The sequence below is a fragment of the Vanacampus margaritifer genome, chromosome 17, assembly GCF_051991255.1.
Source record: "Vanacampus margaritifer isolate UIUO_Vmar chromosome 17, RoL_Vmar_1.0, whole genome shotgun sequence".
Taxonomy (NCBI): Eukaryota; Metazoa; Chordata; class Actinopteri; order Syngnathiformes; family Syngnathidae; genus Vanacampus; species Vanacampus margaritifer.
In genome coordinates, this window is record NC_135448.1 from 18,567,464 (window position 1) to 18,593,360 (window position 25,897).

A 25,897-nucleotide genomic window follows, 5' to 3' on the forward strand; every position below is an offset into this window, starting at 1 on the left:
GAGATGGGATCAATATTGGCCTCCATCATAATTGCAGCGTGGCCTGATTTCTCTTTTGTCTGCGCTGCAGCTGCTTCATCCATCATTTGCTAACGGAGCAGAGGGGAAGTCAAGCACACAGCATGAAAATCATCTTTTTTTTTTTAATAACGTGACAGTTTGAAGCTGGAGGAGAAAATAACTTCATGATATTAAAACTTTAATTTTTCAAATGAGAGCAGTGAGCATTGCAAAAAGGATCGTGGAGATTCAACTGCTTACAAATAATTTGTTGTTGTTGTTTTTAGACCTGCAGGTCACCATAGCAACAAGTGTCAGGTTACCATGGTTTACTCATCCCATTAAAAAAAAAAAACACTAATGGCGTAATTATCGTACAAATGTTGTGATGGAAAATGCTAAGTAACTGTAACCATGGGAAACAAAGTTTTTTTTTTATTAGCAACGATATACGAGACATTTACTCGCCATAAGGGAGGACTTTATCATCCCCGAAGGTCAATTTGCTTTACAGCCAGCAGGACTAACATTTAATAATAAAACATTTAATAACCTCTTTCCGCACAAGTAAACATGGGCTATATTAACAGTAACAATTCACTTCTCATAAAATGAGCGTCAGCTTAATAACGCAATTGCCAATGTCATTTTCAAAATACTGTAAATCAATAAAGGTGACCTGTGTGTTCATTACAAATTGTGTTTCTTTCTTCTTTAAGTCTGTATAGATTCGATCATTGACAGAGGTGCCAAATAAAGGTCCAGAAAGCAAAAAAATCCTGCCACAGTTTGGCTTTAGCCTCAGGTGCTAGTTACCTAGCTCCCATGGTGCTTGTTTACCTGCTAGGGCGCTAGCTAGCTAGCTAACACCCATAGGGCTCGTTTACCTGCCTGGGAGCTAGCTAGCTAGCACTGAACACACAGATAAAAAGGGACATGAACACCCAAAATCAAACAAAAACCAAACCCCACAGAACCGAAACGTGACAGGGGGATTATAAACCTAAAAAACACACACTGATGAACCTCCAATGTGCATTTTCCGAGAATAATGGGGGTCCTACAAAAAAAGAAGACTTTTTTTTTAATATTAAAAAAAGGTAAAGCCTGAGTGCTGAATTGCAGTCCACTGTAGTTGAGTAAACATGATTATAATTTCCATCCCAACATTTTTGGGGAATAAAAACACACTACAAATTTAAATCAATCAAAGGGCAAGTCAGAAGGGGGGGGGGGGGGGGGGCGCAGGCGCATGTCTGTCAGGAAATGTGTCCGGGCCGACCTTGTGGACGACCTTGACGGAGCAGAGTGAGGAGGGAGAGCGAGGGGGTCTTTCTCTGTCTTTTACGTTTTTCCTCCTAACACACACAATGAACGTTGCACAATCCCTTGCATGCATGAGGTGGAGAAGAGGAAGGTTAAAAAACTGACAACCTGGGTTGCAAACTAAAAGCCCACTAAAGCAAATAAAGTGTCTACTTCTTGTTTATTGCTAGCTGGATTTTTTTGATTTTGGCAGAAAATCGGTACCAATATTTGTCTGGGTTTGCAAGCATTTATTTTCACAGTGATGCCCCGTATATCGCAGATTTTTAAGCACTTTTTATTTTTATTTTTTTTTAACACTATACAGGTAAGTCCAAATTTAGAAACAGTTTGAAATAACAGTGTGAAAAAAAACAAGCCAGGAAAAGCCTACTAGAACATCTATAATGTATGTCTGGTTAATCGGGCACTTTAATTGGAGGCCGGTGTGCATTGACTCCCATTAAACGTAGTCTTAAATAGAGCTACATCCCAGTTATAGGGTGTGAACACTTATGCAATGACAAAACCCTGATTGATTTTTGAGGTATTATAACTTTTTTTTCTCTTTTTTCCCCGTATATCATTATTATTATTATTATTAGTAGTAGTAGTATTAATATCATGTGGTGGAGATGACAACATTATTTCCAATGCTGATCCCACCTGAGTAATGAAGCCAGCGCAGACATCCATCTCTGTGTCTGCCTTGTGATTGTCCGTGATAATGTGGCTTCCTTTTCTCCTGCACGAGCACACGCGAGGGTCGACCCTGCGGAGGAAATCATTCATCAACTTCATCAGCTTCGGTGATGCGAGGAGGAGAAACAAAAGACCTTGAGATCCACCAGTGGATGCTCGCCATCATGTTTGTAACATCTCATGGATATTAAAACAGCAGTTACGCTTGAATTGGTAGGAGTTTACGATATACAACAAAAAAACAAAAGAAAAGGAGGAATTCATTTACTGTGTCAAACATTTAAACGGAAAACTGCTTTTATGTAAGCACAACAGCTGTTAGCATATTAGCATTGTATTAATGAACATGCTAAATGTTAGCATGCTAGCGTTTGAGCTATTCTGTCAGAAAAGCGGGAGGACCCAAGCAAGTACAGAAAAGTAGAGAATCTTTTATTTTCAAAAGCAAAAGGACAAACAAGACACGTGGAGGACTTAAAATAGGAAATTAGCACAAAGTCACAAGAAAAATAATAATTAGGATTCAAAGTATCAAACAGGGAAACAAAACTCTCCCCACTACAAACTTGATATCAGACAACACGGCATAGACAACACGGCATTGACTCCACACCAGTGACGTGAATACAAATAAATTGACAAGACACGAGAGAGCTGTTTGGTTGACACAAGGAACGGGACTGACGAGAACAGGCGGAGACGAAAACGAGTAAAACAATATGAAAACGATTTCAGACTCATGTTGTCGGTGTCTTAGCGGCAATTTAAGCCACTATGTGCTGCTTTGGGAAAATATTCAATAAATATACTGCCCACCTGGGGGCAGTATAAGACAGACATATGCAAATACTGTACTGGAAACTCAGCTCCTCTTAGCAGCTCCTCAGTACAGCAGTAATATTCATTCATCACAGAGGATAAAGAATGCATGCCTGTTTGTATTTTTACATTAACTGTCAAGGCACCACTGTATGAGTTTATAATTAATATATTATTAGTGAAAATGCATATATTTTTCTGACAAGCTTTGAGTCGGATGCATGCCAAGAGAGTCTCACACACACACACGCACACACACACATGCACACAAACCCCATTCCCATGTCTGTGAATGAATGTAGCAGGGAGCTTGGAGACAACCATGTGAGGGATAATCGGAGGGTGAAAAGGGGAGATGGTGAGTTTAATTTTAGACTGGTTCTATAAATAAACTCCATTTATCACACACACACATGTGCACGCGCACAAATACGCACGCACACAATCACAGTTTGATGTCCGAAAAGAGCGAGTGAGAGGAGGGCAGGCGAGAGGCTGTTGTTGCCTGGCAACCGCATCCGGATTTTGCAGGTCGTGTGACACTCACACACAGGAGATGCCAAACAAATATCGAGTGTCGATGCGTCATCCCACAATGCATTGTGGTGAAGGGCCGGGGTGCCCTGGAGTGTTACGTAAAAAAAATTGGTGTGGGCGGGGGGTGGGGGGTGTGTACTTTGATGGGATGACTGGGATGAGCTAAAAATAGCATTGTTTTATGATTGGGGATTCTGCCTGGAGAGTGCCTGATGAGCACGGGTCAGCACCTGGCCCATAATGCATTGCAGTCCACCTCATTTGTCCCAGTCTAGTAGAGAATGTCCACTCAAATCATCTTTCACCATTGAAATGAATGGAAATGTCATTAATCTGTACCAGCCCACAAAAATACAGCATTTAATAATAATAATAATAATAATAATTCTATTAGTTTAGTTTGGTGTTTAATTAGGGCCAAAAAGCACTTGACAGTTTTGTTTCAGTGTTGTGACTCATTTGAGAAATGCGACAAGAGCAGAGGGACAAAAAAAAAGTAGTGGAATAATAGACATAAATATATGTGAAGAATTTGCAAAGGTGTGTTCAGGAAGCTGGTCACACCTCAATCAACATTCACCTTTGACGGGCCCCAATTTCACCACCCGTCCCCCGAGCCTCCCTCACCGATAGGAAGAGAGAAGCGGGCCAGGGCAGGCTCTGATTGGCCGCCGGCATCCAGCCTGTTGCTGGGCTGTTTCCATGGAGATGACTATCAGCCTTTTCGCTCTCCTCGTCCTCCTCCTTTTTCAGTGAGGATTGTGCTGCTTGGTGGAAACCACGTCTGCAAGGAATTCCGGCGTCGTGGGAGCCGTCGTAAAAATAAACGAGGACGCTGGGATTAAATAGCAACATGGGAGAGATTCTTCACACAAATGTGACATTTCCCATATAGCTTGGCCAAATGCATAACAAAACACAAATGTAATCACAATTGGACCGCTGAGAACTGGGTTGGGGTGAGTCTTGAAACCCTAACTCTTGAGACCTGAACCCAGCAGGCCTCAAACTGGCTGGCGTCCAAAAGTGTCCGTAAAATTATTATTATTTTATTTTTTTTACAGGAGAGCTCAGTATTGTTCATTCGATTTGACATCATCATTGCTCTCCTTTTTTTCTTTCTTTTTTTTTTAAAAAAAATCCAACAAATCAATTAAAAAAAATTTAATGTTTTTTTTTTTTAAATACATATACATATATATATACACATATACACATATATATATATATATATATATATATATATATATATATACCCTTTTTTTGTATGTGGGTGAGTATGTGTATGTGCGTGTGTGTGTGTGTGTGTGCGTGCGTGCGTGCGAGCGTGTGTGTATTCATCAGTTCACCTAAAGCCCATTAAAAAAAAATCCCATACTAATAATATAATATAATAATAAATTGCCAGATGCAGAAACATCAATGTAAGTTATCACGATGTAGTGGCTCTCGCTAACAGACAGAATTAAGTAACCGGAATTAGGTTAAAAAATTCTATATACGTAGACCATGTTTCTATAAATTTTGATATTTGGTTTTTATTTGAGGCAGATATTTTTTCCATTAAAATGTGATTTATGAGGAGGTTAGACCATTGGTCGATATTCAGAGTTTGTTTATTTTTCCAGTTAACAAGAATTGTTTTTTTAGCGATAGTAAGGGCTACAAGTGTAGATTGAAATTGTTTATGTGTCCGTAAAATTCTTCTGCGGCGGGAATGTCCTTCACGTGAATGAGTCCATACAGTTTGTGTGGTCAACCGCGTACGAATGTTCTCATTGAGAAACACACGCACACACAAATAGACAACAGAATTGGCTTTATTTGTGAAAAGTACTCAAATACAAGGAGTTTCTAAAGGCAAGTGAATATTTAGCATCACATCTAGTCAAAAGTGCATAAAGTGAAATAAAAGAGGGGGTTCATTGCTACAGTATATCGGGTTGTTTGCAGTTTAGAATTACCGGCGTAGCATCTATGCTAATTTCTGCTCATCTAGCCAATTAGCATGAAATGTTAGCATTAAGCTAGCTCGATGATTTTGGTGAACACAATGGTGTTTAATTTAATTCTCTTTTGTTTTATGGGCCAGTTTTACAGTGAACTTCAGTTAGGAGTGAGAAATAGAAAGCTTGGGAGTGACAACAAGCGCTGAGGAATACTTTAAAAAGTGTTGTAATCGTTTTTTATAGTGTTTAAACCATGTAGGAGTTTTATTGGATCTTTATATTGAAGACTTTCTCCTTATGGTTATGGAATCCTGCGACTGTATGTGTGCTTGTTAATTGTAAAAAAAAAAAAAAAAAAATTCCTTCCCGCTAACAATCCTTCAAAAACCTCCCCGATCGCCCTCATCCTCCAGCACTCTCGACTTTCTCTCTCAATCATGGCATCCATCGTTACAATCTGCCGTTCAGAGGTCGGCGCGCTGGTCCAGATGCATCCTGACCACCATCTGTACGGCACTGTAGAGACTCACGCAGGAGCCGGCTGCCGCCATGGCCGCGGCCAAGGGGTTGGCCAGGCTGCTTGGAGGCTGCATGCGGACCTCGCCGGACATCTGCCGCTGCAGACGAGACACAATAGAGCAGGGGGGGGGGGGGGGGACGACACATGTAAACAAACAACTTCACAAAACTCACGTGTATACATTCTTGATCCTCTGTGAAGATCGACTAAAGCTCATACAGTACCTTGGCTTCATGAATTAGTAAAAGCCGAACATTCTCCGAATTAACTATTTTAGCTTCGTCTTTAGGGGCTTACATAACACAATTTCATGTCCTCATATGAGCTGAAAGAACATTTTAAAAGAATAAAAGGAACTGATGCACCAACCTGAAGGAGGCGGAAGTAACCTGGGGTCAGTCTTCCCAGTCTGATGATCATTTCTGCTGTTGGACACCTTTCAGAGAGGGGTCATCAGCGATTGCAGCTTTTCAACATCAACACAAATTCATGCACTTTGAGCCTTTCCACGACGACAAAACCCAACTTAATTTTTTAGCAAACTGTTCAAAAGAGCCCCAAATTGTACCTTAGTCGGTCGTAGAACCTCAGCAGTGGATCCAAACAGTCTGCCAGCTCGCCCCCGTCTTCAGCCTGAAGGAGGCTTTTATACTGCGACCTGTCCCGTCTCGCATGGATGCACGCGTGAAGGAACATGTGTGTTAATGCACTGCGGTGACTTATGTAAGTCCGCGCCATTCCCATTCCCCTTGAACGCACCACAACAAGTGTCCTAATGGGTACCATGAGAGTGTCAAAGAGGTGAAAATGCGTCACTTTTCAGGCTCTTGGGACATTTTTATTGAGAACGAGGGCAAGCTTGGATTGTGATGTTACACAAGAAAAATGCTCGTCTTTGGAGACATTTGTCTTAGTAGGTTAACACCTTAGCTGTTCATAATGGGAACGCCTGCAAACCTCTGGCCAATAGTTTTCCGATTGGATCCGAGTTCGAATTTTTCTTTTTTTTTTTTTCTTTTTACATACCACTAGAAAGAGCCTGTGTACCCCACTATGTGAATCCCTGGTATATAGTATCCATTTATTTGAGTATTTATTTCTCTTGTAGGAAATGCAACATAGTTTGGGAAATCGAAACGCAAAGTTTTTTTGGGTCACAAATAAAAATGAAGATGGCAGAAATGGCATTTATAAAAAAAAAAAAAAGAGGAGCTTGGTCTCCGTTTAGTCTTTTACAGGGACCGTGTTGAAGTAGCGCGGCTCCCGCGGGGCGAGCAAGACTTCCTCGTGCGCTGCCGCCATCACAGGAGTTTGGACCACCTTTAAGTTGACGCTGCCACGGCCGTCGCTATCCGTGTCCACCATCAGCTTCCCGATAAAGACCTGCGACAAACAACAACAAAAACATGAGAAAATGCCCGCTAAAGAACGCCATGTTTGTCATTTAGAAGTTTCTGCTGCTATCTTAATTCATTTTGGTGAAAGTTGTTTAGCGAAAGAAAGTAGAAACAACAGTTATAGACTTGAATTGAGGTTCAATCTCACTGGACCCTTCATTAGGGGCCCTTGGAATCAGGACAGGGAAATATTTGTTCAAAAATAATAATTCCGCCTCAATAATAATAATAAAGAAAAGTCTCTCCTCAGAAAAGATGTAATATAGCAGGTGAAGACTATTTCTGTTTTGGCGTCAGACCTCTTCGTGACGCTGTGCCACATCCTCTTCCGTTGGTTCAGTCCTGATGGTCTCCATGTGCTTCTCCCTCTTTTCTTTGATTTCCTTCAAGTGAGAAGAATAAAACTTTCTAGGAGGAAAAGCTTTTCAGAGTGGGACGAAGGAGAATCGGTGAAGGACAAAAAAACAACCTTGAGGATGTCGTAGTTGGACGTCTTGGAGACAAAGTTGCTCCACGACTTGGCTGTGAGCTGACGTTGCTTCCAGTGAGACTTCATCTGCAAAAAAAAAAAACAGGAAAAAAAAACTAAAATCTATTGAATATACATGGCGACGGTGTTCAAAACTCAGTAGGCTGCAGTAAAGTTAGTTGCTGACGATGTTGAATGCTCTCACCTCTTCGTACATGAGTTCTTCTTCCTTGTTGGCTTCTTGGGCATGTTGCCGCAAGATTTCTTCCTGCTCGGCGACCACCTCCTCGGCCGTGCGCTGCGACATCTGCCGGGCAATGCGCAGAGTCTCCTGGTCCGGCGTGACGGGCCGAACGCCCTCCAGGCTCAGCTCACGGCTGATCTCGTCCCACACCTCGCTCACCTGCGTCACGTCATCAAATACTTTTTGGGGTGCTTCCAACCAAACTGTCCGACTTGCTGTTCAATTTGAGGTGTGGGTTCTTAAGACTTTTTTGTGTGTCCTGTTATGAAACACGCGCCCATTTAATTTTGTGGTGATTGGTGAAACTTTTGCTTGGGCGTGATTTTTTTCAAACTTTTTTTAGGGGGCACTGTTGAGTGACCTTTGGGGTGTCGTCTTTGGGACTCTTGCAACTAAAAAAATGTCACCAGGTCCATGGTTTTGCCAAAAATGGTGCATTTTCAGGCATGTTGATGCCCCCAAAAAGGGGAGTCATTTGTCAGAAGAAGAATTCCAAAGCTGTTTTGTTCTTACCTTGAAATCAAGGTACCTTTTGACGATACTCAAGGTCACTCTATCTTTTACGGACAATCCCGGAAGATCCTCAAAACCTGCACAAGATCAATCACAATTATATAGACCACTAGGGTTGCAGGTATGCTGGAGCCTATCACAGCCCCACCCTGGACTGGCCGCCAGCCTCATTTTGTATTTGCGTGTTTGATTTGTTTGCCCCGTGTCCAGTTTACCAATTCTGCAGAAGATCAAGTAAATCTTGGCTAGCAGGTTCTCTTGCATCTCCAGCACGGCGGCGCTCGCAGTGTCCAGGGTCGACATCAGCTCTGCGTCGTCCACCTTCCGATGAGCCAGGATGGGCTGCTTAGGATCTTTGTGTAGGATAGAAAAATGTGTCACGTGTTTGTGTGTTCTTCAGAGCCGCCAACTCAAACAAACCTGTGATCCCGCCGTGATGGTTCCGGCTGACTCCCAACTCCTCTTCCTCACGTCGCCACAGTCGCAGCAGGAGACTCGGGGCCGTCCGGCCACCGCCGTCGCTCCAGCTCAGGATGTGAGGAATTGTGTTCTGGTTGTCGCACAGCTCCAACAGGGTGGCCAGGACCACACTGTGGACACACTTGGGACTCGACTGAAAGAAAAATGAGGGCAGAGGTTAAAAATGTCTCCCCTTTAAGGAGTTTCTAGACCCCAAAATTTTAAGAACCCCCAAAAACCAGAGGTTGGCACGTCCGTCAATTGTCAATTCCCGCCAATGACGATGCCCACCTTTTGGTTCTTGTACAATGACGCAAAGCATTGAGAAATTACACAGACTGAAGCAGGATTACTTCAGTCGATCGCGGTGAGTGCACACGGTCTTTCTCATTCTGTGTATTTTTGTCAGACTTCGCATCATCAAGCATTTGCTGAAAGTGCTGAAACACTCGCCAAAAGGTGGGCATCGTCATTGACGGAAATTGACGATCGATGGACGTGCCCACCTCTGCCGAAAACACTCCTTGGATGTCATTAAGGTTTGGGTTACTTACACTGAGTAGGTCCAATAAAACCAAAACACCATCTTGGGCAAGGAAGAAATCCTCTGTCGGGCAGCAGCCTACAATACAGGTGCTAACAAAGGAATCACAAATTAACCATTTCTATTGAATTCACTTTAAGTCAAACTTCGCTAGTCCTACTAAAACCCCACTTACCCTCAACCCTAACCGTAACTATAGTAACCCAAATTCAGATGGCACAAACAACATTTCTTCAAGAGTGAGCGCTAGTCATGATCAGCAACAGAGTGAAAACCGTTAGCTTTAGCTGCACTTACCGCACACACATCAAGGTTGCGAGCAGGAGCTTGTTGTGTCCCAGGCCACTGTAGAACATGCCGGCACCTCTCTTCAGGAAATGCACCGTCATCCCCACGCCCTCGGACCCAAACAGCTCCTGACATGAGAACGCCATACTTTTCTGGGTTTTCAAACTTGAACTTGCCGCCATTACCTTTCTGTGCATGTCACTCTCACACAGAGCTGAGAGGATGACCTGCATGTCGGACTTCATCTCGACAGTAAACGCATCCTCGTCGCCGGGGCTCGACTCCATCTGCATCAGAAGCCCTGATTGGAGTTAACGCATGAGTCGGAGAGCGTTTTCGGTGAGGGATTAAATGTACTAGAACAGAGATTCTAACTGCACTAAGCACAACCATCGACCAAACCATGGCCCAAATACCTGCTAACCCTAGTAATTCCAAACCCTACTTAAATGAATTCCAGTAACCCAAACTTTACTAATCCTAAACCCTAACTCCTACCCCAACCCTAATCATCCGCACAGACCTAGAAACAGTTGTATGGTTCCCTGGTCGCACAGGTCCTGGTTGAGGGTCTTGTCATCCAGCGAGGTGACAGCTCTCATTAGTCTGATGCAGTAGCGCATGTGAGCCTTCTTACTGCCTCGTCCTCCAGTAGCATGGAAGCTGTGACCTTGTCCACAGTAGCCATCTGGAATCAAAAAGCCCGCCGATTCAAGTCAGTCCTTGGGTAAAGCAAGTCAAATACCAAGCCAAAGTCAGGACTTTGGTCATTTTTAGTCAAGCAAGTCCCAAGTCCTAGTCCTTGATTAAAGTCTGACCTCAGTCAAGTCTAGTGACTTGAGTCCCCGGCTTCTGCTTCACTGGCCCTAACCCCGTCCTTGGTGTCTCACCTTGCCTGGCGCACCAGTCCAGCAGGTGCAGCAGGGCCACGTTGCCGTAGCAGGCCATGTAGTGGTCCAGCATCAGCGGGGCCACGGTGGCAAGGACCGCCAGAGCCTGCAGCTGAAGCTCCTCCATCTGGACGTACGACCAGTCACGAGAGCCTGACTTCTCCTCGGAAGGTCCGGCGGGCGGCCTGGCCAGGGTCAGCAGAGCCAGTATCACTTGCTCCTCCTTGAAGATCTACTCCACAATGGGACAACGTCGTTATCATGCCAATAACCACGCGTGTGCTTTGACGTTTACAGAAGCAGGAGCAGCCACCGGGGTGGTCGCCGGGTCTCTGGACATCACAACCAGAAGATTTAACAGCAGCTTCTTCATTTGCAGGTCCTCCATGTTGTAGGTCAGCTTCAGATCGCCCACCAAACTGCTCTTCACTGAGACGGAAGCACGGGAGAGAACGTGTCCGTCAAATCCAAAACGATTCACATGGGACGGGTGAGAATTGGACTTACGCTCGGGAAACGTGCTGAGGGCAACAAGCTGCTTGGCGAAGAGGCTCTCCTAAAAAAAAAAAGAAGTGATATTTGTTTATGCCAAATCAATAATGCTATTGATCCTGAATGACAGACAACTTACCTGTTGTGTACATACAATACATGCTTCTAGTCGGTCTTCTAACCCTACCAAAACTCAAGCTACGAGTCCTACACCCCCTAACCTTATCTTCAGTAAACCTAACTCTATCAAGCCTCCCCCTAATCCTAACCCAGAGAATGACTGCCCTAGATTTACAGTGGTCCTCACCCCTGATCCTCAGGGACCGGTATTGATAGATATTGTAACATTTTTAATACTTAATTTCATATATTAACCATTGTTACACATTATTAACATTTTAATTATTCAGTATTAACCTTGTCTAAATAATTTGTGTCCTGTGCAGAGCAAGTGGTGTTGATTTCGGTATAATTTGACCTTAAACTGGGACATACTATTTAGTCTAAAAAAGTTCCTTCTCGGCGTTTTGTGCGAAAACACATTTGGTACCCACACCTGACTCTGTTTTCGCCATCGCTCACGGAAAAGTACCAGAGAGTATGTTTTGTCTACAAATGAAAGAGAGGAGGTCTTTTAACTATAAGAAACCATTGTACATGCGGAAGAGCTACATTTGACGCTCTGAATCCCACCTGTTTAAGTGATGAATTAGAGGCTGTTATCTGTCCAGAGATCTCTGACTGATTAAATCATTTTTGCAAAGGTGTATTTTTCTTACATTAAATCTATCTTCATTTTTGGAACACGCAAAGAGGACAAAATAATTTTATTCCTCTTTCAGTATCCAGCCTGTTTTCCATGTCTCCCACAGCCAACACAGGTGGAGATCGTTATCAGCCTTCTCCAGAGATTGCTGATTAGCTGATGATATGAATCACCTGTGTTGACTGTGGGAGGCATGGAGAACAGGCTGGATAGCGGTCCTCGAGGACCAGGGTTGAGGACCACTGCCCTCGAAGACATCACTTACAATGAGCAGAGCGCAGGAGTTCTCAGCAAAGAGGGTAGCGAGCACCAGCAGATCGTTGCGGATTTGGAGGTCGACATGTCGGGAAGCGTTCAACAGGGCGTGGTTAAAGGCTTCTTTTAGAGATCTACAGGACAGAAAGGGAGAGATAAGACATATAGGATCAAACAGACGAGAGTTATTGGGATTAGGTTTGGTGAATTAAGGGTTAAATTAAGTCGACTTTATTTTGGTAGTTCCAATTCCAATTCACATTAAGCAGGTCTAGAACCAGTGGAGTGACGCAATAGAGAAACACAAGAGTATTAGCGGGCTTCGTGGAGTTGGGGGCTCTTGGATCCGACATACATGGCGCATTCCAAGTTGTTGAGCTGCGCGGCCACTGCAGCTTTGTTGCTACACTCCAGAAGGTTCCAGAGGATTTCCGAGGAGTGGAACAGGATCAGTCCGGACGGGTCTGGCTCGTTCAGGCGCAGACAGACGCTCTCGGCCCCTCGCACGCTCAGCATTAAAGCGCAGTTCATATCTAGGGATGGATGTAGGATAGGATTCGTGACCTGCAGTGATTATAAGAAGTCTACACACCCCTGTTCAAATGCTTTTGTCTGATTATAATTTTTTATTTTTATTTTTTTAAAGCAGACCAAGATAGCTCAAAACTTTTTCCACCAATAATGTGAAGAAGAAATTTTTAACTTTTACAAAAGGGGACATAAAAATAAACAACTGAGATAATATGGTTGCACATGTGTGCACACCCTCTTGTAACTGGGGCTGTGTTCTGAATTAACCGATCAAATTCAAACTTGTGTTAAATGGGAGTCAGCCTGCACCATTTCAAGTACCTCTCATTAACCTTGAATATAGTTCGGCAGTTCTAGAAGGCTTTTCCTGCCCCTTTTTTACTTTCTACCAGAAACCCGAAGGTTTTGTGTTAGCACTGACTGCCATTTCAAAATGTTCATAATTTCCTCAAGCATTTCAACACGGGTGTCTCATTTTTTTTATATCACAAAAGCTGGCATTTCAACAAGGGTGTGTACACTTTTTATATTCACTTCATGCTAATCAGCATGTCAACCCGCTGACATTGACACAAGAACCCTTGCGTTGTTAATGAAGGTGGTCCGGTAATAATGAAGGATCTTCAGTAATCCCCTCGGCACTGACCAGATGTGCTGGAGAGCAACTGAAGTGTTTGCAGGAGCAGCAGCTTGATGGCGGGCTGATGCTCCAGCGCCGCTGCGGACAGGAAGAGCGTCTTGGCCAGGTCGCTGTGCTCCAGAAGCTGAAGCCGGTAGCCGGGGGACGTAGGTTGAGGCCCTGTGCGCATCGACACACGTTAATGCAGATCCCACAACCAAAATAAGGCCAAAACACATGTCAAATGACCAGGACACAACATTAGGTACACCAGCCAATAAAATCGAGAACACAAATTCTGCTTTTTTTATTCAAGATATTAATCTTACGATATCAGACTGTGCAAGTGTTCCTAATGTTGTGTCTGTCACTGTACATTTCAATAAAACAGCACTAAAATGAAAACGACTACACTACAAATACTTGATTTTAAATGTAGATGGGAAAACAAAAAGATGAAGATGAGGGACAAGATGACAAGTGGAAGAAAAAGGGAGGAAGAGAAGCTGACTTAGTAGAAATCGGTTGCGGTAATGAAGAGTCCGATACTTGGGCTTGGCGGGCCGGACCATACCGTCGAGCGGCGGTTTGCTGGGAGACGAACAATTGAAGTAAGACTTGACCGACTCCACTACTTTACGCCTCACCTCACCGTCCGACACCCCCATCAGGTAGCCTGCGCGCACGCACACACACACACACACACACACACACACACACACACACACACACACACACACACGAATGTGACAGCTGGATTAGAGATAACTACTTCATCAGAAACTTTGCGGAAAAGAATTATACAAGGGTGATTAAAGTATGGTCAGGGGCCACGTGAGCATTTATATTGAAGTAATATTTGTTGCTAGAATGAATATAGAATAAAATAAAATGTGAATAATTTTAATTAACCCATTTTAGGGAGGGAAAAATCCTCAAATTGATTATTTATTTATTTAAGTGTTGGTAAAATATTTTATTTATTTTAATAATTGCTTATGTAGTTATATTGAAATAATAACATTAAAAATGAAAAAGAATTATTCAAATTAATTTAAAAAATAATAATATTTGCCAATATTATTACTTTTATAAAAATTATACAGTATATTAAATATATAGTACACATATTTAGTCTGAATAGTTACATAATTTATTACTTTGAAAAAAACATTCTTTTTAACATCCTCGAGGAATGATTTATTGTAAACATTTAAAATTACAAAGATAATGTATTATTTAAAATAGACTATGCAAACTTTTTTTGCATAGATTTTTTTAAACTTCTTTTTAAAACTCCTCTCAGATTAAATTATTATAAATAATGGAATATCACTACAATATTTCTGTTTATTTTAGTAAATGGTTAATTGATTAATTGATTGATGAATTACAATTAAATAAGCTGTGAAGAATAAAATGAAAAATATGTATTTTAATTATGTATTATTGGCCAATAACAAAGTAATTTAAATAATAAAAAAAAATTCTTTAAAAATGTTTTTTTTTTTTAATCTATATTTAAAAATATATGTTTTTATATTTTCTACCCTGGGGAAACAAGGCAATCATAATAATAAATGATATATATATATTTTTTTTTAATTATTATTATAGTATATTCTAAGTAATACGCTCTTGCATTAGATCCCTTTCGATGGTATACCTAATAAAGTGCCCCATAAGTACATGATAATGTTTGTACTCAATACCCATGCGAGAGAGAAACTGCTTGACATCCTCAGCATAGTTGAGCTCATCCGACACTTTCTCCTTCAAGAATGGCAGCCTTAGAAGAAAGAACAACATTTTGTCATATTCAAGAAACGAAATTCCATTTAAAAACAGAGAACGCATGCTTCCTACCTGCTAATGTTCAGAGCCTCACACAGAATGCTGCAATATTCTGGTTGCTTGTCGGCCTTCTCGCCGCAGACTTTGATGATCCTTGAGATGCTCGCCAGCTCCCTCAGTAGCTTGACATCGTCAAGAAAATCTCATTTCTGTCATGGGGAAAAAATGCTGACAAGTCGTGCGTAGCGATAAATGAGCGCTTGGGGATTCTTTGGGAATCTATTTCCATCCCCGCATACACCTAGGGAGCACTCAGGAGGAAACGTTGACACGAGAAAGGATACAAAGCCCTGTTGTTTCCTCTTGAACAGCTTCTTCAGCACAAAAATGTGCTTCTCAAGCATGTTGGTCTAAACAAATAGAGCATTATTATAATGTTAAGTTATTCAGTTTGACATGCATCTGATGTTGGCCTGCAAAAAGACCTTTCGCTGCTTATTGATACCTCCCTGTCACACTGGAGTGGGGTGGGTGGGGGCACTCTCAGGTGTACCCCCACCCTCTTTGCACAACGCTGCAAATGATATAAAAAGTGCATAATATCACTTACTGTCAGGGGGTCTTCAAGTAGACTGATCACCTTGCCAAGGTCGAGATGTCTTGGACAAAACTGACAAAGACAAGACATGAAAACCCATTTGTAAACATTTATCATTATTTGCATTGGTGGATAGATGTATAAAATTCAAACTGTTACGACAGAGGTCAAATATGCACTGGAGTTGTATACAGCAGGCTAAAACTGAATAAAATTACCTGCTCGACATGGTCTGGTACTCTCGGCCGGACAACAGCCACCTCCGCTTTCTTTCTGTGCACAACTTCACACGAATCCATTTTTAATTAAAATCAAAACGAAACGTGTCTCATGAGCAGCATTTGACACCTGCCATTCTTTACCCGGGTCACCGATTCACCCAAAACGACGTCAAAAATGTGACAAACCACACTGAAATGTGACAAAAGACAACAAATCGACGGAATTAGTTATCTAACGGAACATTTTATAAAAATAAACTCGATAAAGAACTTGATTACAACCTATGATCACCTCGCAAACATCACGTCGCTGTCAAAACGCTGCCAGAGGATGATGGTGCATTCATGTTCCCGTGGAAGTTAGAACGTTCCGCTTTCACGATCGAAAAAAGGCAACTGGACAAGGGGACAACACGGGAAATCTTTATCGTTTTAAATTTATATCTCTAACTGTTTCCAGCGTGTTTAGAGCGTGTCAACTGAATTTATATTAAGTTTATTCATAGTATGTGGTTTACTTTAGTAGCTGCATGGTGTTTAAAACGAAACAACATGTACTGCTACCGCTATCTTGTATGATAAACCTCCACGCTAGAGCATACAATTATTTTAGTGACGTACCACGCGTTTTGTCTTTTCGACAGACGTGAAACTGACGTCTTATCCGCCTTGGTTTTCAAACTTCCATAGTTACTGAAAGGCACCATGAAGGAAGTTTGACTTGCAGTCGCCATGGTGACAGACTACAGCTACGGCGAGCGAGAGGAACTCAAAGAAATTTCGAAAGAAGACGCCCATTTCCTCCGCAAACCGGTAGTAGTATTCCCGCAACAACAAACGACGTGTTCATTCCTCACCACAACAATAAAGGGGCAACGAGTGGAAATCTTCGAAGAAGAATAGAATAATTCAAATAAACTACATCTAAATCCAGAAGCACTACGAGTCCAATAACATGCTGTCGGACGCAGGTCAGTGAAGCATGGGGTTAGCCAACGCTGTTAGCCACATGCTAAACGTGGCACGCTAACGCAACATGGCTGATTTAAAGAGCTCTGTTGATGTGTGTTTTTGTCACATTAAGACACAAAACTCACTTGTGTGTCGTTAACTCCCTCATATTTGTGTTCACTCTTAATGTTTGACGCTTAAGAACCGCCGCGTTGTCTGGTAATAGCGCGACAAAAGGCCGTAGTGGAGCACCGCTTTGTCCCACAATGTTGACATGTCACTGACTCATCGGTGGCGGGGCTTTGTGTTCATCAGACTACCCCGGGAACGGCTCCGGCGCCCGGCGAGCCAAGAGGAGGAACTCCGGGGAGTCTCCGGGCGACGGCCAGCCCCTGCGATCCTCCGGGAGGCAGTCTAACGTCCGGGTGAAGCGTGCAAACAACCCTCCCCCTGGACAGGTGCAGTGGTCGACCAACCCAGACCCACATCATTAGTATCCTAACCCATGCATCTTTTTGCTCAGTCGATGCAGAATCCTTACAGCAACAGCCTCACCTCAGTTTAGAGGAGGGGAAGTGGCAGTAAAACAGGCCAAAATCCAGATGTCATGGGGTGAGGGAGGGCAAGAGACTAGTGCTTTGCTAAACACCAACTAACCACTATTATACATGTGTGGTGGTCTACTGTTATGTACAGTTATTCTCAATTGAGCTGCGTTAACTTAATGTATGTCATTGCTAGATCTCCGTCATGGGGTCTTGAACACGTCTATTTCCTAGCGATAACAAAATGTTGGATTTGTGTCCCTTCAGAGCAAAAGGAAAGCGACGGACACAGAAGAGGAAGACGACCAGTCAGAAAAGAAATACAGGAAGTGTGAGAAGGCGGGCTGCTCGGCCACGTATCCCGTCTGTTTTGCAAGCGCTTCTGACCGGTGGGAACCTTATTTGAATCACTCTCTCTGTGCTAAATATCTAAATGATGCCTCTTTCACAATTTAAGCATTTGTCTATCAAAACACACGTTCATTATTATCTTATCTCAAGGCATAAATGGATTTGTTATAAAACAAATTTTTCATTATAGATGCTTTTTTTTTTTTCTTCAGATGTGCTAAAAATGGATACACATCCCGCTGGTACCATCTGTCATGTGGCGAGCACTTTTGCAACGAGTGCTTCGATCATTATTACCGAAGGTAAAAGCGCATTTTACACTATTAAATTTGTACCTGTTGTAGTCGATAACGGTGTCTTTTTTTTTTCTCTTCCCAGTCACAAAGACGGCTACGAGACATTTTCCGCCTGGAAAAAAGCGTGGACGAGTAACGGCAAAAGCGAGCCCAGTCTCAAAGCCTTCATGGCAGACCAGCAGCTTCCCTACTGGGTAACAACTTGGCGTGGATGACTTTGTCATCGCCGCTACGGTCACTGACGCCGGAATGTTCTTTCCCATGTGCCGTTTAGGTGCAGTGCGCCAAACCCGACTGCAGGAAGTGGCGTCAACTGACCAAGGAGATCCAGCTGACCCCCTCGCTGGCAGCCACGTACCGCTGTGGGATGAAGTTCAATAATGTCAAGGTAAAACCACAAGCTAGAAGTCATATTTCATGCAGAGCACAATCAGAAAAGTGTTGTGACATCATGTGTCTGTCTGTGAACAGAGCGAAGGGCCGGACCAGTGTTCCCAGCCAGAAGACCTGGTAAAATAATAATACAGGCTTGAGCCTTCATTTTTACCATGTTTACCTCCGCCAAGGTAGTTGGACTCACCCTAGCTGTGCTGCCTTGCGTGTTTTTTTTTCAAACCAAATTAGCAATGTCCAAACTGTATTTCTGATTAATTTAACATTTTTCTTCCGTTTAGAAAAATATTTCTAAATGACCCTAAACTTTTGAATGATAGTGTATTTGTATTTTTATTATTTACAAAAAGTCAATGTATCAACAGTAAATGATCAAATAAATTAATGCATTTTAATCAATCAATTTTAAAAGAAAAAAAGACTCACCTTGTCTTTAACTCATTTGCTCCCAAAAATGTATAAATATGTTCTATTTTAAATATTACCATGCGCTCAAAGACATATATGTTTTTTTTTTTATGCTGGAGCATACAGAAGACGATGCAGCTTCTGAACTGCAGAGAACGGTTGAAGCAATGGTAGCTATTACAAAAACGTCCGGCAGGTGGCAGCAGAGTATAGGAGATTAACCAGGGCCATGTTGCAAAAATACTTAAACAGATTCGTGAATAATGATGAAACTTACCTATATTCTAATGCTAATTGCTGCAAAACAGAAACAGATAGAAATATACTTTTTTTTCTGATGAAAGAAGAAACTCTAATCTTTTATTTGGTAGGTTCCGTGTTTTTAGAGCAATAGAACACGATATTCTGTGGGCCTTGCAAAATCAGTCAAAATCCAGTAAAACAGCCAGGAGCGAAGGGGGTTGCTTCAGCCAGAATGGCTGCGAGTGTATCGGTCTTACCTGTGTATTTTGGCCAACTTGGGAGGTCCCCACACTTAACATTTCTTGAGTGATGCTAGTGTTTGTTTGTGTTTGTGTGCCAGAGAGTGGCGGAGGTGACGGACAGCTGGTGGCATTCGATGCTCATTCTGCCGCCGTTGTTCAAAGACAGCCCGGCCACGCCCTTCCTGGCCGCCTACTATCCCGACTGCGTGGGCATGAGTCCGTCCGGCTCGCTCGGCGGCACTTCGCTGAGCGAGCTGAGGGCCGACCACTGCCGAGCCGTGCAGCCACAAAGTACGTGCGTGCGAACCTCCTCATCATCAGCTTCCTGGAAATTCTCGTCACTGATCGTTCCGCTCTGCTCAGTCGCAGGCTTGTGTCCATACTTCCAGCCCTTCTACCAGCCCAACGAGTGCGGCAAGGCTCTGTGCGTCAGGCCCGACATGATGGAGCTGGACGAGCTTTATGAATTTCCAGAATTTTCTCGCGATCCCACCATGTATTTGGCACTGCGAAATCTCATTCTGGCCTCCTGGCACACAAACTGCAAGGTATCTGTTGGCAGATGAATCCATTTGTGAGCAGCACAACAGCTAAATGCTGCTTCACCATGTTTGCTTTGAACTCTTTAGATCTTATACCTTAAATCTGTCTGTGTGTCTTATCATGTGACAATCAATTGTATGGACAAAACCAAAATGAGTTGTCTCCCCCCCCCCCCCCCCGCAAGGAGGTGCTGACTGTCCAGAAGTGCATCATGCACGTGGTGGTACGCGGGCTGGTGCGTGTGCGCTGCGTCCAAGAGATGGAGCGCGTGCTCCACTTCATGACCAGGAAGGGCCTCATCAACACGGGGGTGCTGGCGGTCCAGCGGCCCCTGCTGCCCGAGAAGCATCGCGCGGTGAGTGTTTGCCTTGCGAAAAGTAAAGTTAACGTCATAATAAGACGTAGCAATATGATATTCGGATATGATTTTTTTTGCAGAAGAACATCATTGTGATCGGCGCGGGGGCCTCGGGGCTTGCCGCTGCACGCCAGCTGCACAATTTTGGCACTCAGGTTTGTGACCTCTGAATTGAACAGTACGAAGTACTTATGCTGAGGGGTGTATCTTGTTGTGTGAATTCCAAACTCTTATTTAAGTGGTTCACGTCTTTTAAAACTTTTATGACCCTTAACTCCTTTGCTCCCAAAAACGTATATACATTTTTTATGTTTTTTTTTTTTTTAATGCTAGAGCATACAAAAGGCTTTGATGCAACCTCTGAACTGTAGCGAACGAGTGGAGAAATGGTAGTAATTACAAAAACGGCCAGCAGGTGGCAGTATAGTATAAGAGACCAACCAGGGCCATGTTGAAAAAAAGCTATTTTCCCCACTGTTTTAAACAGATTTGTGAATAATGATTAAACTTAGCTATATTCTAATGCTAATTGCTGCAAAATGGAAACAGTTAGAAATACATTCTTTCCCCTGATGAAAGAACAGACTCTAATCTTTCTTTTGGTAGGTTCCACGTTTTATTGCAATAGAACACAATATTCTGTGGGCCGTGCAAAATCAGTCAAAATCCAGTAAAACAGCCGGGAGCGAAGGGGGTCGCTTCAGTGAAAACGGCTGGGAGTGAATGAGTTAAAAATACTAAATGTTACAATTGAAGATTTTACAATGACATTTATGGTTTATTACTTTTTATGTAGGAGAAGTCATTCTCATATTTTAGACAGATTCTGTCACATCTTCCATGTTCTACTGGACCGGCTCCAGGTGCTGGTGTTGGAGGCCCGCGAGAGAATCGGCGGCCGCGTGTGGGACGACACGGCGCTGGGCGTCGTCGTGGGTCGCGGCGCACAGATCGTCAACGGCTGCGTGAATAACCCGGTGGCCCTGATGGGTGAGCAGGTGAGAGAGGCAGAAAATCACTTTTGCCAAACATGTCAGGGGAAATTTGTTAAGGCTCTTGTGCACACTTTTACATTATTTCAGTTATTTATTTTTACTCACCCTCTCGAAAAGGTTTATAGGTTATATTGATGGTGGAAGAAGGTTTGAAATTATTTTTAATTTTTTTATTTTTTTTTCTGTATCACAAAAACACAGATGGGCATCCGCATGCACAAACTGGGCGAGCGCTGCGACCTGTTTCAAGAGGGCGGGCAGGCCACCGACCCCGCCATCGACAAGCGCATGGACTTCCACTTCAACGCCATTCTGGACGTGGTGTCGGAATGGAGGAAGGACAAGTCTCAGAGCCAGGACACGCCGCTCGGAGGTGCTTGATTCTTTACCCAAAATGTATAGAGAGAAACTAAAACGCTTGTTTTTGTTTGACAGAAAAAGTGCAGGAGCTTAAGAAGAACTTTCTTCAGGAGTCCGGCATCCAATTTAGTGAGTTGGAGGAAAAAGTGCTTCAGTTTCACCTCAGCAACCTGGAGTACGCCTGCGGCAGCTCTTTAAACCAGGTCAGGCTCGTCGGAATTCACATTTTGAGCTCCTGTGGACGGGATAAGCGGTTCTAAATGAAAGGGTGGTTTTGAAGTGTCTTATGCGTGTTTGCAGGTTTCCGCGAGATCCTGGGACCACAACGAATTCTTTGCGCAGTTCTCAGGAGACCACACGTTGCTCACCAAAGGCTACGGCACGCTACTCCACAAACTAGCCGAGGGGCTGGACATCCGCAAAAAGTGCCCGGTAGGACAATCCCTATCGAGATTTGTGTCTTCTATGCCACGTAGTACAACGACAATCATGTTGGAAATATGATTTTTATTTTTTATGTCAAATGTTTTTATTGCAGGTGAAGACCATTGACTACTCAGGTGATAGCGTTAGGGTTACTTGTTCGAATGGCTCCCAGTGGACAGCCAAGAAGGTAAAAGCGAGTTTAGAAAAGTGTTTTTGTTGAGCCCCGTGCTTTTTCAAATGTTTTCTCTTTCTTTAGGTTCTGGTCACAGTGCCGCTGACGTTGTTGCAGAAGAATTTCATCCAGTTCGTCCCGCCGCTTCCCGAGAGGAAAGTGAAAGCCATCCACAGTCTGGGAGCAGGCATCATAGAAAAGGTACACATTTACAGCAAAGTTACTAATGTAATTCAATTGTTTTTATGCACTTTTTAAAGTCTTTTTTTTTTTAAAGATCTGTACAACATTTTGACTTAAATGTACATTTTCCCACTGGCAGTACTTAATATAATATTTACATTGGACTAAGGCTGTGCAGTTAAGCAAAATTCAATTACAATTTAAATTATTACTCTCCACAATTGCAAAATCGGCATTATCGTAAAAAGAAAGTTTATTGATACAAATTTTTGAGTTGTTAAAATGTATTTATTTGCACCTTTTTTTTTTTATTTAAAATAACAAATTTAATACATTTAGTTTCATCCAAAAAGAACTTTCATTAATATAGTTTTTCAAAGAATTGTATTTTTTTGTTTTTTATTTTATTTTTTATTTTTTCAGAATTGTATTTAATTTTTGTCTTTTTTTTTTTTTTAATTTGTTTTAAATAAATAAATATATATTATTATAAATATACATTATTATAAATTATGTTTGGTCCAAAAGGAACATACATAATTATAGTGTTTCTATTTTTTTTTTAAATGGTCTTAATATTTTTAAATGCTTAAACATTTTCTTGTTTTGTACCAAAAAATGAATAATCATGATTTCAATTATTGGCAAAAATAATCGTGATTATTATTTTTGCCATAATCGAGCAACCCTACATCGGACATTGTTCTGCATGTTCAAAATAAACATTTAAGCAAATCAATCAAGTATTTTTACTTCACTACATTTTAGACCCAATCCATTATATAGTTAATAAAAACAACCAACTGGATGCATTTGAGACATTTACTACTTGTATTTCCTTTAATGTTCAAATTCAAATGTAGTCTGGGGATTGTGTACTTGAACCACAATGTGAATTTTACCTCTCAAACTTGCCAACAGATTGCTCTGAAGTTCCCATACAGATTCTGGGACAACAAGATCCAAGGGGCCGACTACTTCGGTCACATCCCGCCGACTCCCGACAAGCGTGGCATGTTCACCGTCTTCTACGACATGGACCCGCAGGTTTGTCCCCCCCCTCCCCCCTCATTTTCAACACATTAAGTCCACCCTTTGCCTGATGCGAATGCATCCACGTGTGCGTTACGTGCAGGGGAAGCAGGCCGTGCTCATGTCGGTCATCGCCGGGGACGCCGTCGCCGCCGTGCGCGACATGCAGGACAAGGACGTAGTGGGCGAGTGCATGAAGGTGCTGCGGGAACTTTTCAAGGAGCAGGTAATGATGTGGTCCTGTAAGCAAACCTATGAAATATTCTTTACTTACATGGAAATGGACATTTATTATTAACATTTCCAAAATATTGTTCACCATCTGCAACAGGAAGTCCCGGAGCCTCTGCATTTCTTGGTCACACAATGGAGCAAAGACGCGTGGTCGCAGATGTCCTACAGCTTCGTGAAGATGGGCGGCAGCGGTGAGGCGTACGACATCATCGCCGAGGACGTTCAGGGGAAATTGTTCTTCGCCGGCGAGGTACGACAAGCTGCCCAAATGTCATTTTTAGGTAGTGGTCAGGCTTGCTTAAAGCCATTTTCACACTGTGGCAGCTATGATGAAGATGTCATCAATAAGCGCTATTGTGATTGGTCGGTAGGGTCCAAATCTATATCCTTGGCCTGTTCTATACATTTATCACATATATTGTATATACTACTACATGCTAGTTTTGCTTAATTGTTGTTATTATTATTATTGAATAATTATTAGTATTTTTTATATATAAATATTATGTAATGATAACAATAATAATAATTTTATTTTAATGTTCAGTAGTTTTTTATTAAAAAATGTTTTTATTTTATAATTATTATAGAATGTAATTATTTTTATTTAATAATAATAATAATAATTTATAAATATTCATTTTAATTATTATACAATTAATGGAAATTAAATTACAATTTCAATGATTACACTCCACAATTACAACATTGGCATAATCGTAAAAAAAAATGTAATAAAAGATTATTAATACTAATTTGGAGTTGTTTAAATTTATATATTTGCACCTTTTTTTAATTTCAAAATGACTAATTTAATAAATCTTGTTTGGTCCAGAAGGAACTTGCATAATTCTAGTGTTTCAAAGAAATGTATTTGTCTTGATATTTTTTTTAAATATTTACTTGTTTTGTACCAAAAAACAAATGCTTGTCCTAATCATGATTGTAATTATTACCAAATTAATCATGATTATTATTTTCTTCATAATTGAGCAGACCTATTGTTAGGCTTATAATAGTGTACCAAATGTGGCCCTTAACACAACTAAGAAACATTCTGAACGGGATTTTTTTGTTTTTGTTTTACCACGCTTTGTGTTTCTAGGCCACCAACCGACACTTCCCTCAAACCGTGACCGGCGCCTACCTGAGCGGGGTCCGAGAGGCCAGCAAGATGGCCGCTCTCTGAGATTTCATTGAGCGCTCTCAAGTCACCAGCACAGACGCACGGGTTGAAACGCCACCAAACCGTGTCTCGAACACACACACTTATAAACCACGTGAACCACCAAGGGCTTCAGCAAAACGTTGGTGCTCAATTCCAAACACAGCGTGAAAAAAAAAAAAAAAAAAAGCATGGACCTGCCTGGCTCGGTTGAAAACTCCTGAGAATCAAGCATCGCTAAACTCGCCGTTAACCAGCAAGACTGACCTGTGTTGTTATTTAAAAACTAAAATAGCATCCTTTTTTTGTTTTTGTTTCAGTATTTGATATGGCTGGTGATGTGTTGTGTGTGTGTGTGCAAGGTTACATGTGTAGAAGAAGTCAGAATATGTCTGTCATAGCACTTTGAGTTGATTTTTGTGACGCCCGTTTGAGCCAAAGCGGGAATATGTAATATTAGTTGATGTGTTTGGAAACAATTCACAATAAGTTTGAGATATTAAGCTTTGGGTGACATTTTAGGAGGAAACTAAAGTACACTATAACCTTTACAAGTCATCTTAACCCTTACTTAAGTGTCAGACAAGTAAATGTAATCTTAGGTTCCTCCTGAAATTTCACTCAAAAAGCTAAATATGCTTATTGTTTAGTGAATAATGTAACAAAACTCTTTACTTTCTCAGGGATGACATCAGGACAGGCAGTACAGTAAATTACCTGATTAAAAAAAAAAAAAACTAAATTCACTGTTATCTAAAGTTGGTCAACAGCACAATGATATCCTCACTGTCTCTGACGTTTGTCCAGTGTTTTTGTTTTTCCAAATGTGTGACATTTTGAGATGTTTCTGTTTGTCACATGTAGTATTTATCTGCTTTACTCTCTGTGTAATAAAACGTGCTGCAAACTGCCATGTGTAGCAACCTTTTTAATGACGGTTTTCGCTTGTCAACCAAGATGCCAACAATAACTTAAAATACTTTATCGTGAAATCAGTAATATTTAAGTGCAATAAATAAAACATGCAATGCAATCAGACAAAATGAAGCTTGTAGCTGTGCATACAGCCTGTTTATTTTTTATTTTTT

The 25,897-nt window shown here is 41.9% G+C and overlaps 2 protein-coding genes across 8 annotated transcripts; one reads left to right on the forward strand and one right to left on the reverse strand.

Moving 5' to 3' along the window:
- Nucleotides 1-5,165: 5,165 nt before the first annotated feature.
- cfap69 (cilia and flagella associated protein 69) lies at nucleotides 5,166-16,292 on the reverse strand. Of its 7 annotated transcripts, XM_077549622.1 has the most exons (27): nucleotides 16,195-16,230; nucleotides 16,054-16,102; nucleotides 15,910-15,974; nucleotides 15,704-15,763; nucleotides 15,438-15,503; nucleotides 15,166-15,275; nucleotides 15,012-15,088; nucleotides 13,811-13,975; nucleotides 13,327-13,479; nucleotides 12,505-12,682; nucleotides 12,160-12,283; nucleotides 11,144-11,192; nucleotides 10,932-11,065; nucleotides 10,637-10,868; nucleotides 10,270-10,434; nucleotides 9,932-10,047; nucleotides 9,756-9,874; nucleotides 9,469-9,550; nucleotides 8,876-9,068; nucleotides 8,671-8,808; nucleotides 8,456-8,532; nucleotides 7,904-8,101; nucleotides 7,699-7,785; nucleotides 7,529-7,612; nucleotides 6,401-7,215; nucleotides 6,202-6,268; nucleotides 5,166-5,929 (listed from the first exon to the last, which is right to left on the reverse strand). In XM_077549622.1, exons 5-25 carry the CDS (start codon nucleotides 15,495-15,497, stop codon nucleotides 7,057-7,059), a joined length of 2,700 nt encoding a protein of 899 aa, XP_077405748.1. In that variant the 5' UTR covers nucleotides 15,498-15,503; nucleotides 15,704-15,763; nucleotides 15,910-15,974; nucleotides 16,054-16,102; nucleotides 16,195-16,230; the 3' UTR covers nucleotides 5,166-5,929; nucleotides 6,202-6,268; nucleotides 6,401-7,056. The 7 variants fall into 7 exon arrangements, with proteins under 7 accessions (XP_077405748.1, XP_077405742.1, XP_077405743.1 ...); XM_077549616.1 differs by having other exon boundaries at nucleotides 15,910-16,102; nucleotides 16,195-16,292; XM_077549617.1 differs by having other exon boundaries at nucleotides 15,910-16,102; nucleotides 16,205-16,254.
- A 400-nt stretch (nucleotides 16,293-16,692) lies between these two features.
- kdm1b (lysine demethylase 1B) lies at nucleotides 16,693-25,720 on the forward strand. The gene is made up of 21 exons (XM_077549296.1): nucleotides 16,693-16,883; nucleotides 17,179-17,321; nucleotides 17,676-17,797; nucleotides 17,972-18,061; nucleotides 18,138-18,249; nucleotides 18,330-18,443; nucleotides 18,527-18,565; nucleotides 19,440-19,632; nucleotides 19,705-19,889; nucleotides 20,069-20,239; nucleotides 20,323-20,397; nucleotides 21,106-21,240; nucleotides 21,439-21,610; nucleotides 21,673-21,800; nucleotides 21,898-22,029; nucleotides 22,136-22,210; nucleotides 22,280-22,396; nucleotides 23,300-23,425; nucleotides 23,514-23,636; nucleotides 23,742-23,894; nucleotides 24,750-25,720. Exons 1-21 carry the CDS (start codon nucleotides 16,868-16,870, stop codon nucleotides 24,831-24,833), a joined length of 2,505 nt encoding a protein of 834 aa, XP_077405422.1. The 5' UTR covers nucleotides 16,693-16,867; the 3' UTR covers nucleotides 24,834-25,720.
- The last annotated feature ends 177 nt before the right edge of the window (nucleotides 25,721-25,897 follow it).

Excerpts from the sequence above, each read along its gene's own strand:
- cfap69 (XM_077549616.1), bottom strand. The coding sequence starts at position 15,990 with ATGGATTCGTGTGAAGTTGTGCACAGAAAGAAAGCGGAGGTGGCTGTT. Across the intron at positions 10,869-10,931 it reads CGGTGGCTGCTCCTGCTTCT|ATCTTCAAGGAGGAGCAAGT; the intron begins GTAAACGTCAAA and ends ATTGTGGAGTAG. Across the intron at positions 7,216-7,528 it reads TGGCACAGCGTCACGAAGAG|GTCTTTATCGGGAAGCTGAT; the intron begins GTCTGACGCCAA and ends TGTTTGTCGCAG.
- kdm1b (XM_077549296.1), top strand. Across the intron at positions 22,030-22,135 it reads ACATCCGCAAAAAGTGCCCG|GTGAAGACCATTGACTACTC; the intron begins GTAGGACAATCC and ends TTTTTATTGCAG. Across the intron at positions 23,895-24,749 it reads AATTGTTCTTCGCCGGCGAG|GCCACCAACCGACACTTCCC; the intron begins GTACGACAAGCT and ends TTGTGTTTCTAG.